Source organism: Pelodiscus sinensis, chromosome 28 (genome assembly GCF_052426305.1).
Source record: "Pelodiscus sinensis isolate ZL-2025 chromosome 28, ASM5242630v1, whole genome shotgun sequence".
Lineage (NCBI taxonomy): Eukaryota > Metazoa > Chordata > Testudines > Trionychidae > Pelodiscus > Pelodiscus sinensis.
Window position 1 is genome coordinate 14712009 of NC_143079.1, and position 16002 is coordinate 14728010.

The 16002-nt window shown below is 46.4% G+C and overlaps 1 protein-coding gene across 6 annotated transcripts in view; it reads right to left on the minus strand.

Annotated features, from left to right (window-relative positions):
* LOC102447849 (tetraspanin-15-like) overlaps positions 1–16002 on the minus strand; it is a 282367-nt gene that overhangs the window by 218042 nt on the left and 48323 nt on the right. For 2 of the 6 annotated variants that reach the window (XR_016348001.1, XM_089773764.1), the window contains exon 1: positions 9692–9971. The exons of 3 other annotated variants lie outside the window; for them this stretch is intronic. Coding sequence is in view for 2 of the 3 variants with exons in the window: in XM_089773764.1 (XP_089629890.1) it covers positions 9692–9778 (87 nt within the window). In the remaining variant the exon portion in view is untranslated. Of the gene's footprint in view, positions 1–9691; positions 9972–16002 lie in introns of those variants that run through there. One more of the 6 variants, XM_006129103.5, reaches the window with a different exon arrangement.

Sequence of the window (16002 nt, forward strand, 5' to 3'; positions counted from 1 at the left end):
ACAGAGCTGGAGGAAAGGCAACATGGAACGGGAGAAAGCTGGTACATAAATAAAAGCAGAGGAACACAAGCTGAGGCATCGTTCAAAACATCTTTGAGGGAAGGAAGCAACTCAGGTCAGGGACTGCTGCCATCTGATGAGTAAAGGAGATGGCATTGAGAAGCCAGTAACGCATCACTTTCAGAAACGTCAGTGGGTCACGATGACAACGGCTTCAAGGCCACAAAGCTCATCATAGAAAAATCAGACCCTTAAAACACACATGCACACACACACACACCTGGACCAGGGTTTGTGTGTGCGCACTGAATAATTCCTGGCTGGAGTGTGGGAGAGGATGTGGGAACATCACTCCGGTCTCAGCTTCTGGCCCATGGGGCTGTTCCGTACAGCGGGAGAACCTCAGAACGTGGGAGGCGGAGGTTGGATAAGGCCCCACAAGTCTGGATACTTAAGCTGAACTCTAAGAACCTCATGAGACTGTACCATTTGGGTGCAAATCTCATGAGCGGATGCTCCTACTGGGACCTAGCCTAGAGAATTTAAATCTGGATTTTAATCCCTCTGCCTCAAATTTTGGGCTTTTTGAACCTAGGGTTCAGATTTATTACTTGTTACCTGAGATGTTTGATAGCTTGTGCTTCTAGCGGAGTTAGAAACACTGTAAAGCCAGCGTCTGTCCACTAGAATTTCTGCACTCCTAGGGTATGTCTACACTACAGCACTAATTCGAACTAACTTAATTCAAATTAGTTAATTTGAACTAAGCTAATTCGAACTAGTGCATCTAGACCTAAAAACTAGTTCGAATTAGCGTTTTGCTAATTCGAACTAGCATGTCCACATTAAGTGGACCCTGAACCGGGCTTAAGGATGGCCGGAAACAGTGCCGGCAGGGCATCAGATTAGGACTTAGAGCATGGAGCTGCTGTCTCAGGCTAGCCGAGGGCTGCGCTTAAAGGGTCCCGACCCCCACCCTGGACAGACAGTTCTCAGGGGTGCCCCGCTTGCAAAGCAGTCCTGGCTTGGAGTGCCCTGAGTGCCCACACTGGGCACATCACAGCACTCGGCCATCAGACCGGCTGCACTTGCCGCAGGCTGCCATCCGGGGGGGAGGGGTCAATCGGGGGGCTGCAGGAGAGCTTCCACCCCAGGAGCCTGCAGAGCCACCCCAGTCCTCCCCCACCTCCTTCCACTTACCCTTCCCTAGCCCCCCTTCCTGATGTACAAAATAAAGGACACGTGTGTTCAAAAATAGAAACTCTCTTTATTGAACAAAGCTCGGGGAGACTGGGAAAAGGAGGTGGGAGAGGGGAAGAGAGAGGCTGGGAGAGGGGAGGGCAACTAAAATGATGAGGGTTTGGAACAGGTCCCATATGAAGAGAGGCTAAAGAGACTGGGACTTCTCAGCTTAGAAAAGAGGAGACGGAGGGGGGATATGATAGAGGTCTATAAAAGCATGAGTGGGGTGGAGAGGGTGCATACAGAAAAGTTCTTCATTAGTTCCCATAATATAAGGACTAGAGGACACCAAAACAAATGAATGGGTAGCAGGCTTCAAACTAATAAAAGAAAGTTCTTCTTCACAAAGCAAATAGTCAACTGGTGGAACTCCTTGCTGCAGGAAGCTGTGAAGACTAGAACTATAACAGAGTTTAAAGAGAAGTTAGATAAATTCATGGAGGTTGGGTCCATGGAGTGCTATTAGCCAGGGGATAGAAATGGTGTCCCTGGTCTCTGTTTGTGGAAGGCTGGAGATGGACGGCACGAGACAAATGGCTTGGTCATTGTCTTCGGTCCATCCCCTCCGGGGTAGTTGGTGTTGGCCGCTGTCGGCAGACAGGCTACTGGGCTAGATGGACCTTTGGTCTGACCCAGAACGGACATTCTAAGCTCAGGGCTCAGGGTCGGGGGTCTCACTGGACCACCTTGATTTTCATGCAGACCTGCTCCTGGGTGGCCAGGCTGGCAGCTCTCCTGCCCTAGACGGCCACTTTCCTGTGCCTAGTGCGGAGGTTGTAGATGAGGTCCACGATCTCCGCACTAGACCAGGCGGGCACCCGCCTCTTGCAGCCCCAGGCAGGCTCCTGGGAGCCGCCAGCCTGGTCCTGGGAAGAGGCGGAGGGCTGGGTGGCAGCGGGTGGCTGGCTCGTGCCGTGCCAGGTGCAGGGTCCGCTGGCTGGGTGCTAGCAGGCTTGCACCTGGCATGGGCACCGTAGCCAGACCATGCCCCTTTAAGGGCTCCGGGGCCGGGAGGGGGGCAGACGAGTTTCCCTGGTGGTGCCCAGAGTGGCCACCAGGGAAAGCTGGGGAGGGCTAGCCTCCCACTAGTTCGAATTAAGTGGCTACACAGCCCTTAATTCGAACTACTTAATTCGAACTAGGCATTAGTCCTCGTAGAATGAGGTTTACCTAGTTCGAATTAAGCGCTCCGCTAGTTCGAATTAAGTTTGAACTAGCGGTTTGTATGTGTAGCGCCTATCAAAGTTAATTCGAACTAACGGCTGTTAGTTCGAATTAACTTTGTAGAGTAGACATACCCCTAGAAACAGAAAAACCCCAATATAACAACAATAGAATGGGATGTCTGTATTGAATCTAGGGGAGGAGGGGGCAGCTATGGAGTCTGGCAAGATGTGTAAAAGTTAACCAAACTTTTCAATACTTAATTTTCCCTTTTAAAAGAGGGCTTCACTCAGGGATTGATAGAGAATTGTTAGTTCCAAACCAACATCCAAACCACCCTATTTTTTTTGTTACAAAATCAAAACCCAATAATTCTGACACACAGAATCATATAGAATCATAGAATACTGGGACTGGAAGGGATCTCGAGAGGTCGTTGAGTCCAGTCCCCTGCCCTCATGGCAGGAGCAAATACTGTCTACACCATCCCTGATAGACATTTATCTAACCTACTCTTTAAATATCTCCAGAGATGGAGATTCCACAACCTCCCTGGGCAATTTATTCCAGTGTTTGACCACCCTGACAGTTAGAAACTTTTTCCTAATGTCCAACCTAAACCTCCCTTGCTGCGGTTTAAGCCCATTGCTTCTTGTTCTATCCCCAGAGGCCAAGATGAACAAGTTTTCTCCCTCCTCCTTATGACTCCCTTTTAGATACCTGAAAACGGCTCTCATGTCCCCCCTCAATCTTCTCTTTTCTAAACTAAACAAACCCAATTCCTTCAGCCTTCCCTCATAGGTCATGTTCTCTAGACCTTTAATCATTCTTGTTGCTCTTCTCTGGACCCTCTCCAATTTCTCCACCTCTTTCTTAAAATGTGGTGCCCAGAACTGGACACAGTACTCCAAGTGAGGCCTAATTAGTACAGAGTAGAGCAGAAGAATGACTTCTCGTGTCTGGGCAATAGCATCACACTGCTGACTCATATTCAATTGTGGTCCACTATAACCCCTAGATCCCTTTCTACCATACTCCTTCCCAGACAGTCGCTTCCCATTCTGTATGTATGAAACTGATTGTTCCTTCCTAAGTGGAGCACTTTTCATTTGTCTTTATTAAACTTCATCCTATTTACCTCAGACCATTTCTCCAATTTGTCCAGGTCATTTTGAATTATGACCCTATCCTCCGGATTAATCGCAATCCCTCCCAGCTTGGTATCATCTGCAAACTTAATAAGCGTACTTTCTATACCAATATCTAAATTGTTGATGAAGATATTGAACAGAGACGGCCCCAAAACAGACCCCTGCGGAACCCCACTTATGTCTTTCCAACACGATTGTGAAGCACTAATAACTACTCTCTGACTACGGTTATCCAGCCAGTTATGCACCCACCTTATAGTAGCACCATCTAAGTTGTATTTACCTAGTTTATTGATAAGAATATCATGCGAGACCGTATCAAACACCTTACAAAAGTCTAGGTATATCTCATCCACCGCTTCTCCCTTATCCACAAGACTCGTTATCCTATCAAAGAAAGCTATCAGATTGGTTTGACATGATTTGTTCTTTACACATCCATGCTGGCTGGTCCCTATCACCTTGCCACTTTCCAAGTGTTTACAGATTATTTCCTTAATTACTTGCTCCATTATCTTTCCTGGCACAGAAGTTAAACTAACTGGTCTGTAGTTTCCTGGGTTGTTCTTATTTCCCTTTTTATAGATGGGCACTAGATTTGCCCTTTTCCAGTCCTCTGGAGTCTCTCCTGTCTCCCATGATTTTCCAAAGATGCTAGCTAGAGGCTCAGATACCTCCTCTATCAGCTCCTTGAGTATTCTAGGATGCATTTCATCAGGCCCTGGTGACTTGCAGGCATCTAATTTTCTAGGTGATTTTTAACTTATTCTTTTTTTATTTTACCTTCTAAAACTACCCCCTTCCCACTAGCATTCACTATGTTAGGCATTCCTTCAGACTTCTCCGTGAAGACCGAAACAAAGTCATTGAGCATCTCTGCCATTTCCAAGTTTCCTGTTACTGTTTCTCCCTCCTAACTGACCAGTGGGCCTACCCTGTCCTTGGTCTTCCTCTTGCTTCTAATGTATTTAGAAAAAGTCTTCTTGTTTCCCTTTATTCCCCTAGCTAGTTTGAGCTCATTCTGTGCCTTTGCCTTTCTAATCTTGCCCCTGCATTCCTGTGCTGTTTGCCTATATTCATCCTTTGTAATTTGTCCTACTTTCCATTTTGTATATGACTCCTTTTTTATTTTTAGATCATGCAAGATCTCGTGGTTAAGCCAAGGCGGTCTTTTTCCATAATTTCTATCCAGATTGCTCAAACCCACTGCAACTGGCTCTTCCTAAGTCATGCATCCCAGTGGAAATAAACATGCCAGTTACAAATATTTTTTATCAGAGGTCCATAAGAACAGAATCCACTTGGAAAATGGACACTTCAAAACAAATTGCAGAGAAACAAGAAAGGAGTCCACTAAAACACTGACACGTACATTGATGTGGTGCTGAGTCATTGTGTCCAGCACGGAACCCCCTCAGATAACCATGTGATAGCTGAGAGCTCAGAAGTGGGTGCAACTAAAAACAGGAGGGGAGAGAACCATTTCTCAGCTAAGCCATGCTCCCCAACAGGCCAAGAACAGCAACAATGGAAAATGAGCTCCTGGAATCTAATTTTGAATACAAGTTACAAGCGGCAGCTGTTCCCCTTTTAGATACCTGAAAACTGCTATCATGTCCCCCCTCAATGTTCTCTTTACTAAACTAAACAAACCCAATTCTTTCAGCCTTCCCTTCAAAGGTCATGTTCTCTCGACCTTTAATCATTCTTGTTGCTCTTCTCTGGACCCTCTTCAATTTCTCCACATCTTTCTTGAAATGCAGTGCCCAGAACTGGATGCAATACTCCAACTGAGGCCTAACCAGTGCAGAGTAGAGCGGAAGAATGACGTCTCGTGTCTTGCTCACAACACACCTGTTAATGCAGCCCAGAATCATGTTTGCTTTTTTTGCAACAGCATCACACTGTTGACTCATATTTAGCTCGTGGTCCACCCTAGATCCCTTTCTGCCGTACTCCTTCCTAGAGAGTTGCTTTCCATTCTATATGTGTGAAAACTTATTGTTCCTTCCTAAATGGAGCACTTTTCATTTGTCTTTATTAAAGTTCATCATTCCTGACAGATGTCTATCTATCTAACCTACTCATAAATATCTCCAGTGACAGAGATTCCACAACCTCCCTAGGCAATTTATTCGCGTGTTTAACCATCCTGACAGTTCAGAAGATTTTCCTAATGTCCAACTTAAATCTCCCTTGCTGCAATTTAACTCCATTGCTTCTTGTCCTATCTTCAGAGGTCAAGGAGAACAATTTTTCTCCCTCCTCCTTGTAACACCCTTTTAGGTACTTGAAAACTGCTATTGGTATAAGCAACTTTGCCTGTAAAAAGGTAGAAACAACTGGAAAAAAGAATGTGTGTTTTCCTAACATGAGAACAGACATACTGTGTGAGACCAAAGGACCATATACCTCAGTATCCTGTCTTCCGACAGTGGCCAGTGCCAGGTGCCTCAGGGGAAATGATCAGAAGAGGGAATCATCACGTGATCTATCCCCCGTCATCCATTCCCAACTTCTGGCAAACAGGCTAGGGACACCATCCCTGCCTACCCTGCCTAATAGCCATTGATGGACCATGAATTTATCTGGCTCTTTTTTGAACCCTGTTATAGTCTCTTCACAACATCCTCTGGCAAGGAGTTCCACAGGCTGACTGTGCATTGTGTGAAGAAATACTTCCTTTCGTTTGCTTTAAACCTGCTGCCTATTAATTTCATTTGGTGGCCCCTAGTTCTTGTGTTATGGGAAGGAGTAAATAACTCTTCTTTCTTCACCTTTTCCACACCGGTCATGATTTTATAGACCTCTAGTATATCCCCCCATAGTTGTCTGTTTTCCAGCAGAAAAGTTCCAATCTTAGCAGGATTTTCCTACCCTGTGAATGGCTCTGAGTGCCACAGGATTTGTAAAATGAAGGATTTGCAGATAAGAACTGCATAAGTCACAGAAAAGGTAAAATAAGTTTCCCAGAATGGATGGGGGGCCAATGACTTGTCTGAGGTAGAGCAGTTTAAAAACTATCCCTCAGGGAATTTAGAGATTGGTAATGGCTGAGTCACCACTGAGTCACCAGCTGGGAGGGATTGAAAGTGATTCCGTTTTTTCCGTGATTTCCTTTCTTAGGCCATGTGAAATCACCTTTTCTCTGTTCCTTGCAGACAGATATTTCTCTCACAAGCATGGAGAGCAGCTCGCTTTCCTCTTTGTCAACATCATAAAATACTAGAATCCATAGCTAAGCTGGCCTGGCCTGACGACCCCGTAGATAGCTCAATAATGTTTGGTTTTTATATTGTGCTTAATGAAACCTATAATTCAGGAACATTTACAGTGTAAAAGGAAATACTGATTGGCTGCGTCTAGACTGGCATGATTTTCTGCAAAAGCTTTTTAACGGAAAAGTTTTCCGTTAAAAGCATTTGTGGAAAAGAGCGTCTAGAGTGGCACGGATGCTTTTGCGCAAAAGCACTTTTTGCGGAAAAGCGTCCATGCCGATCTAGACGCTATTTTGCGCAAGAAAGCCCCGATCGACATTTTCACCATCGGGGCTTTTTTCCACAAAACGGTTCTCAGTTGTCTACACTGGCCCTCTTGCGCAAAAGCATTTGCGCAAGAGGGCTTTTCCCCGAACGGGAGAGTCATTGTATTTGTGGAAGAACATTGTATTTGCGGAAGATTCAGATTAGCTGAATCTTACATTAGATCATCAGTGTTCTTGCGCAAATTCAAAGCGGCTAGTGTAGACAGCTGGCAAGTTTTTCCGCAAAAGCAAGCGCTTTTGCGGAAAAACTTGCCAGTCTAGACGCAGCCATTGAGTTTGCTTGGAGGAAAAATATACCCGCCTCATGACGTGAACTGTTCAATGCAGTTGTTTTCCTGGTTTGGAGTTGGAAGAAATTCCACACCAGGCAAAACCCACCTGGTTTTCAGTTTCCAGTTAAACCCTAAGCTTAGTCAACAGCCATTTCACCAAGGTTTACAAAACTTTGTCATGAAGATGAGCCAAGTTATTTGGTGGGAGGGGGGAAAATGAGCACAAAGCTTATACGCTTGAGGTTCATGTAGGTTAAAAACTAGCTATATAGGTGATGGCAGAGATTCTTCTATCAGCCCTAGTGTCCCATTGCAGTCAGTCTTCAGGATGCTGTCTATTACACCGGATCTCTTCCAAGAAATTGAACAGGCTCCTGGGGACTGTAGGTGGATAATGATAAGTTCCAATCTTTTATAAACTAACAGAAAGCGAACCCAGAATGTTGGTCACTTCACCAGATTCACTGGTTTCGGTTTCTGAGATTTCTGCAAACTTGTATTTCTGGTTTCCCTCCTGCCCTTGCCCAAATTGTGGTTTCGAATAAGCCACAAAAATGCAAAAGAGAACACCAGAGAAACCACTTACAATTTAGGACAGATTAGCTGAATCCACTGAGTATTGTTCTGTTGCCTCCCATAGCTCACAAGCCAGCCTACGCTCACTCAAACGCTGGCTTAGATTGACTTAAAAGGTCTGTGAATTTTGGTGTATTTGCTGGGGTTTCAAAGGTGTTAGGAAACTCTAATGATGCACGTTGCATCTGGCTGCTTTATCAAGACATTGACACCCTGGATATATTCTTATCCTAGAATCTCTCGTTCATGAGCTGATGTAAAGACACAATCTATACGCTGGAGCTTGTCCTCCCTTCTCGAGACTCGACTGTTTATAGGACTGCTCCCTCAAGACCAAGATACTTTTTTCATTCCCACTCCTTTACATCTAGGGAAAGTCTCAAGTCACTCAGGCCTTGTCCTTACTAAACGCAAGACGGACGCTGCCATTATCAGTCTTCCAGAGTTCAATTTAGTGGGTCTAGTTAAGACGCACTAAGTCAAACTCAGAGAGCACCCCAGTCAGTGGCCAGTACTCCTGCTTTTGTGAGGAGTAAGGGTAGCCGACAGGAGTGTTTGCTCCCATCGGCCTCCCACTGTGCAGACGGAAACAAGGTATGTCAGTTCCAGCTACGTAATTAACATAGCTGGAGTTGTGTATCTTGATTCAATCTTCCCCTAATGGAGAGCTGGCTTCAGTGAAACTCTAGAACTCACATAGCTTTTTCTCAGCAGGATCAGCACCTGCTAACAGGGTGTGTATTTCAGGCAAATATTGCGGAGTTCATTCATCAAAAAGGCATTCTCAAAAGGCCAGTATTTGTTTGTATTCCTGTTTGAGTCAGCAAATCAGGGAGCTAACACAATACCATGTGACTAAGGGCAGCCTAACAATGCTGAATAGTGGGAAATAATTCATAAGATGAAAATGACTCGTCAAAATGGTCAAATATTTACAAATAATCACTATGATTGGTTCCAAAAGAACTAACTTCACAATACATATTCTCATTGAATGACATAGTTATAACAGGGTTACACAGGCAATATTGCAATGCCCAATGTCTAAACGGGATTCGTGTATTCACTTGCTGTTCTGCAGCCTGTTTGCAGAGACTCTGTGAATTTTCCCTGCCCCTCATTTGCATAGCTTTGCAACACTTCTCAGATTTGACTCCAGGTCTGTGTGACACTAGCAGAGCAGAGCTGAGGTTTGCATTAATGACTAACAGCTTCACAATTCTGCCGATTACATGGAGATTTTAAAAAAAATTAAAAAGGACAAGTCTAGCCAAAACCACAACCCCTCAGCAGCTGGCAGATCTCATGCCCCATTCCTGCCTGATTTCCACTAAAAGTGACAAAGCTTTAAGCATGGAGGCGGATGCAGAGTACAGACCATCTAGTTGGGAATAATAAAGGTTTGAACCATTAGAGTCCCAAAGTAATTTGTGTTTTTAAAACAAAGGTTTGTCTGATATGATCTATGCAAAAGAGGACGGAGAGGGGAAGAGATCAAACAAAAGGAATATTAAATCCATCAAAATGGACATTGTTGTGTATTAAATACAACCAGAATCCTAGCAGCACAAGTGGGTACACCTCCTACAATGCAGTCCAATTCCAGACAGCGTTATTGACTGGTAGATTTTATATTTCAGAGGGTGAAGCTGTAAAGAACAGAAAGTAAAACATACCACAAAGCAGGTATTGTGTGTTAATTCCCAGAGACCACGTAAAAGTTGGAAATGACAAACACCTACCGAAAACAAGGTGGAATAGGCAGAGAGGGCAAATTTGATGCAGTAGTAATAGACAACGGAATCTTTCCCATCGGATTCTTTTGTCATCTTTTCAGCTCTGCTCCTGAGCTTGCTTTGTGTGTATTGGACCCTCCCTGCTTTGACAGTTTCAGGGTAATGTCTCCTACTTTCAGTAGCTAGACTTTAAAAAAAAAAAATCAACAAAACCAAAAAAAACCACCCTTAAACTTCAGCTGCTATCTACAACTTCCGCCTGAGAGAAACAGAAAGCAATTAGAAGGGAGGCAGGAACAAGAGCAGGACAATATTAACCCTTTAGAGCATTTACTGCCTAATGGAACTAGCGTGTATTTGTTTCTCAAATAAACAGTGAACTGCTTTAACAAAAAAACAAAAAACCCAAGGAGTAGTCCGGTAGCACCTTAGAGCCTCCAAAACCAGATCTATAATGTCATGAGCTTTCGTGGGCAGAACCCACTTCCCCACGAGCATAAGATGTAATGTAGATTGTGATGTCATGTCAAGTGTGTCTGGTATTTTTGTTGAAACCATCTGGCAACTCTAAACACCACACGCAGCTGCCTAACTTTTGAGCGACCTTCTTTTAGAAAATAACTATGCTACAGGGAATAAATCACAATAGGAGACACTTATCTTGTCCTTTATGGCACAAAAAGCATATTGCAATTCTAATGTGATCACTCACTTTCCCAAAGCTCTGTTTTACAGTAGGGATGTTAAAATGTGTGTAATTGAGTAAATGTGGAACTGCTGAAAATCAAGCAGGGTGGCAGTAGGCTTTCCGGGAGCTGGTTCATGGGCTCCCATCTGCTGCCCCATTCCCAGGAGGCCGGCTGGGAGCTGGTGCATGCTGGTAACCAGCTTTTAAGATGGCTCCTGGTACACACTGGCTCCTGCCTGCTGCCCCACTTCCAGGAGGCTGGCTGCCAGCCCCACACTGCTGCCTCTGATACAGGGGCAGCAGCACAAGGTGGCAGCCAACTCTCCAGGAGCACGGCAGGAGCGTGCGTGTAACCGTGAACATTAACCAGTAAGTTCAGGCTTAGCAGTTAACCGTTTACACGGTTAAACATTCACATCCCTCTTTTACAGACGTGGATATTGAAGCATCAAGAGGTTCAGTGACTGCTCAAAGCCAAACACGACGTCAGCAGCAGAGCTGGGAATACAAGCCAGATTTTCCACCTTCCCGGCTTGGATTCATGTTTCTGTGATACATCCTCGATCGGTACCCACTGCCCTGACAGAGAGAGATGGGTTCAGTGGCCTAAGAGTCCGCATGTTCTTATGGATGGGGTACAAGATAGGGAGGCAGAGACCAAATAAATGTAGGCAAGACGCACTGAGCATAAAGTCTACTCTGCAGCTTCGGCTAAGTGCTTGTTGCCTTTTAGCTCATGCTGTAGACTCATGAGTTTAGCCTCCAGGGTCCCAGGTTCAATCCCTCCTGCCCATGACCTGGCTCTGTTGGCTTCACATCTAGACATTGCAGTTTTGACAAGGACTTGCTATGTGCAAGGTTGAAGTCCCAAAAATGGTCTATTATGGGGAGAGGCGCGAACTTGAGACAAACAGGTTCTATCTACACTTCCGATGGGAACAAGCCTCCCAGCCCTGTAGACACATTCATGCTAGCAAGGCTTGTGTTAGTGTGCTAGAAACAGTCATTTGGATATGGGGGCTCTGGCTCCCACACCCACCCGATGTGCATCAGATCTGATTGCCAGAGATGCAAGCACACAGCATCTGCACTTGCTACGGACACTAGCCACAGGAAAATATTAGTTAGCCCAGAGGAAGTGTCCACATTCTAAATCCGAGAAGATGAAGAGTTTTCATCAACTTATGTCGGGCCCCATGTTTGCTCTCTGAACCTTCTAAGAGATTCTTCAAGGACATGGACGGGGCAGTTTCCCTGCACTGGAGTGAAAAGGGTTAAAACAGCCCCGGCAGAGGGCTGAGGCTGGGAACCAATCAGCGGAGGGCCCCAGGCACCGAACTCTCATCTCGTTTTGGAATTCTCATCCAGAGAGCTCCAGCAAGGACATACATGCCGGTTACTTAGCGACAGTTCACTGAACATAGAGAAAATCTGGTTTGAGCAAGTCAGAGAAACTGGTCTCCCCTTCACCATCATGGCCATTCTTCACGGTATGCTAGGTCTGTCATATCTGGTATCTCAGTGTGCTGGTTCATTAGCTCTTTTGTCCTTACTCTGCTATTAGCCTGTTTGGTATTGGCGGGTGTTGTGGAGAAACAAAGTATTCAAAGAGTCTTGCCCCCACTGAGCTCAGATAGCTTCCTCCCCAGCATCTCCCCCCGTGGGGTCTATTTTGCTGCTTAGCGCTCCAAGTCCTCTGGTTTCAGGTGTGGTGAGATCTAACAATGTCGGTACTTGAATGAAGCCCCTACTAAGGAGAAGACTTGCAGCATTAACAACACTTAACAAAACCAAGCTCAGAGGCCACTCTTTCTGGTCCAAGACCCCTTCGCGCAGCCTAGGCAGTGCAAAACTTCCAGTGCTGAGGCAATGCAAAATGGACAGGCTCCAGCTGCAGGTGGCCAAAGGCGAATTCATAAGAACAGTCGCACTGGGTCAGACCAAAGGTCCTTCTAGCCCAGTGTCCTGCCATAGAATCATACAATAGACTCATAGAATTCTAGGGCTGGAAGAGACCTTGGGAGTCATCGAGTCCAGCCCCCTGCACAAAGCAGGACCAACCCCAACCAAATCATTCCAACCAGGGCTCTGCGGGAGGGATAGCTCAGTGGTTTGAGCATTGGCCTGCTAAACCCAGAGCTGTGAGCTCAATCTTTGAGGGGGCCATTGAGGGATCTGGGGCAAATCTGTTAGGAATGGTACTTAGTCCTGCCACGAGAGCAGGGGACTGGACTCAATGACCGCTCAAGGTCCCTTCCAGCTCTAGGAGATGGGTATATCTCCATAGATAAGATGAGACTTAAAAACCTCTAGGGATAGAGATTCCACCCCCTCCCTAGGGAACCCATCCCAGGGCTTCCCCACCCACCTAGGGAATAGGTTTTCCTCATATCCAACCTAGACCTCCCCCACTGCAACTTGAGACCATTGCTCCTTGTTCTGCTATTGGCCACCACTGAGAACAGCCTCTCTCCATCCTTTTTGGAACTTCCCTGCAGGAAGTTGAAAACTGCTCTCAAATCCTCCCTCACTCTTCTGCAGACTAAAAAAGCCCAAATCTCTCAGCCTCTCCTCATAAGTCATGTGCTCCAGCCTCCTTATCTTTTTTGTTGCCCTCCGCTGAACTCTCTCTCTAATGAGTCCACATCCTTTCTGTAATGGGGAGCTCAGAATTGGATGCAGTACTCCAGATGTGGCCTTGCCAGTGGCAAATAAAGAGGAATAATCTTCCAGCAATGGCCAATGCCAGATGCCCCAGAGGAAGTGAACAGAACAGGTAACTGTCTAGTGATTCCTCTCCTGTGATCCATTTCCAGCCTCTCACAAAGGCTAGGGACACCATTCCTATGCATCCTGGCTAATGAGTATTGATGGACCTTGTTGTGAGCAAGACACGAGAAGTCATCCTTCCACTCTACTCTGCACTGGTTAGGCCTCAGTTGGAGGATTGTGTCCAGTCCTGGGCACCGCATTTCAAGAAAGATGTGGAGAAACTGGAGAGGGTCCAGAGAAGAGCAACAAGAATGATTAAAGGTCTAGAAAACATGACCTGTGAAGGGAAGGCTGAAAGAATTGGGTTTGTTTAGTTTAGAAAAGAGAAGATTGAGGGGGGACATGAGAGCCATTTTCAGGTATCTAAAAAGGTGTCATAAGGAGGTGGGAGAAAACTTGTTCATCTTGGCCTCTGAGGATAGAACAAGAAGCAATGGGTTTAAAGTTCAGCAAGGGAGGTTTAGGTTGGAGATTAGGAAAAATTTCCTAACTGTCAGGGTGGTCAAACACTGGAATAAATTGCCCAGGGAGGTTGTGGAATCCCCATCTCTGGAGATATTTAAGAGTAGGTTGGATAAATGTCTATCAGGGATGGTGTAGACAGTATTTGGTCCTGCCATGGGGGCAGGGGACTGGACTCGATGACCTCTCAAGGTCCCTTCCAGTCATAGTATTCTATGATTCATTAATGTATCTAGTTTTTTTTAACCCTGTTAAAGTCCTGGTCTGCACAACATCATCTGGCAAGGAGTTCCACAGGTTGACTGTATTTTCTTAGTGTAGGGAATATTTCAGCTAGCACATGACTTGTAGAAGCCTGCTCTTGTTCCACTCACTTCTCACTCCCAGCCTTCCAAAGGCTGGGTAGAGAGTGGACACAATGCTACTCTTGCTCCTCCACTACTGTAAGGTCACAGAGGGGCCTTGGGCCAGCAGTATAATATAGAGATGCTCCTCAGCATCTCTCAGTTATTCTAGCCACATAGGATCAAGATGGAGGCACCTGGCTAACACCCCATCCAATCGGAATGGGGTTAGTAGAGAAGTAACCAGAAAAGGGCAGGTTTTCATTAGAGCCACAGAGAAGGAGCACCTTTCTAGACATTCACTGTCCTCTGAACAGAACTTAACACGTAAATATCAACACTGCCTTCACCTCCAGATCAGCTACTAGAAATGGGCCTCATCCTCCCTGATTGGATCCACCTCATCATCTCTAGCCTGATTCTGGCCTTAATATTTATACCTGCCTCTGGAAATTTCCACTACATGCATCTGACGAAGTGGGTCTTTGCCCATGAAAGCTTATACTCCAAGGCTGTGTCTACATTGGCACCCCTTTCCGAAAAAGGGATGCTAATGTAGCACTTTGGAATAGGCAAATCCGTGGGGGATTTAAATATCCCCCGCGGCATTTGCATTAACATGGCTGCCGCTTTTTTCCGGCTTGGAGATAAGCCGGAGAAAAGCGCCAGTCTAGACGTGATTCTCCGGAAAATAAAGCCTTTTCCGGAGGATCTCTTATTCCTACTTTCAACCTGGGGGTTACAGTGGATGAGAAGCTGGATATGAGTCACCAGTGTGCCCTTGTAGCAAAGGCGGCTAATAGCATATTAGATTGCATTAAGAGGAGCACTGTCAGCAGATCCAGAGATGTCATTATTCCCCTTTATTCAGCTCTGGTGAGGCCACATCTGGAGTATTGTGTCCAGTTCTGGGCCTCCCACTACAAAAAGGATGTGGACGCATTGGAGAGGATCCAGCAACTAAAATGATTAGAGGGGTGAAGCATGCAACTTATGAGGAGAGGCTGAGGGAGTTGGGTCTGTTTAGTCTGCAGAAGAGAAGAGTGAGGGGGGATTTGAGAGCAGCCTTCAACTTCCTGAAGGGAGGTTCCAAAGAGGATGGAGAGAGGCTGTTCTCAGTAGTGACAGATGGCAGAACAAGGAGCAATGGTCTCAAGTTGTGGTGGGAGAGGTCCAGGTTGGATATTAGGAAAAATTATTTCACTAGGAGGGGGGTGAAGCACTGGAATGGGTTCCCTAGGGAAGCAGTGGAGTCTCCATCCCTAGAGGTGTTTAAGTCTCGGCTTGACAAAGCCCTGGCTGGGTTGATTTAATTGGGATTGGTGCTGCCTCGGGCAGGGGGCTGGACTTCATGACCTTCTGAGGTCTCTTCCAGCTCTGTGGTTCTATGATTCTATGACGTGGGCGAGCTCGGTCATGCTCATGCCGACTCTGTGTATGTGTTGGTTTGATTGCCGCGAGGAGGGCCTGCCACGTGGTGTTAAGGAGTTACTTGCCCACCCTTGGAAAGCAGCCGCCTGGCCTCAGATGACCAGCCACCTCCCAGCACTTGGGTCGATGCCAGCACGGTTTTCTCACCTCCACCCTGATGAGCTCATCAGCAAGGGAAGGGACATCCCAACAAGGAGGCACAGGACAAAGGGGCCTGCCTGGTATTAAAGCCTCTCTGCAGCTGACAAAAGACAAGGAAACAGCAGCCGATCTAGGGCAGTGGTGGGCACCCGGCCCCTTGGGGTTCTATGGGCAGCCCATGCACACCCCACCGCCCTCTCTCTCTGCATCTCTCGCGTGCTGGGGGCCATGCACCCGTCTGCTCCTCCTCCTCTCTGCCAGCACTTCTGGAGCACTGGGTTGTGCGCCCAGTCCCCTCGTCTCCCCCCTCTCCCAGAGCTTGAACGCCACATGTTAGCAGGGCAGGGCCTGCAGAGTAAAGGAGGGTGGAGCAGCCTCTGGCAACATGTGAAATGACCCAAATTTAAAGCAAGGGCAGGGCGAGATGCACACTGATTGCACACAGCATTGTGAGTGCCGTGTGCTCCCTCTGCTTCTTT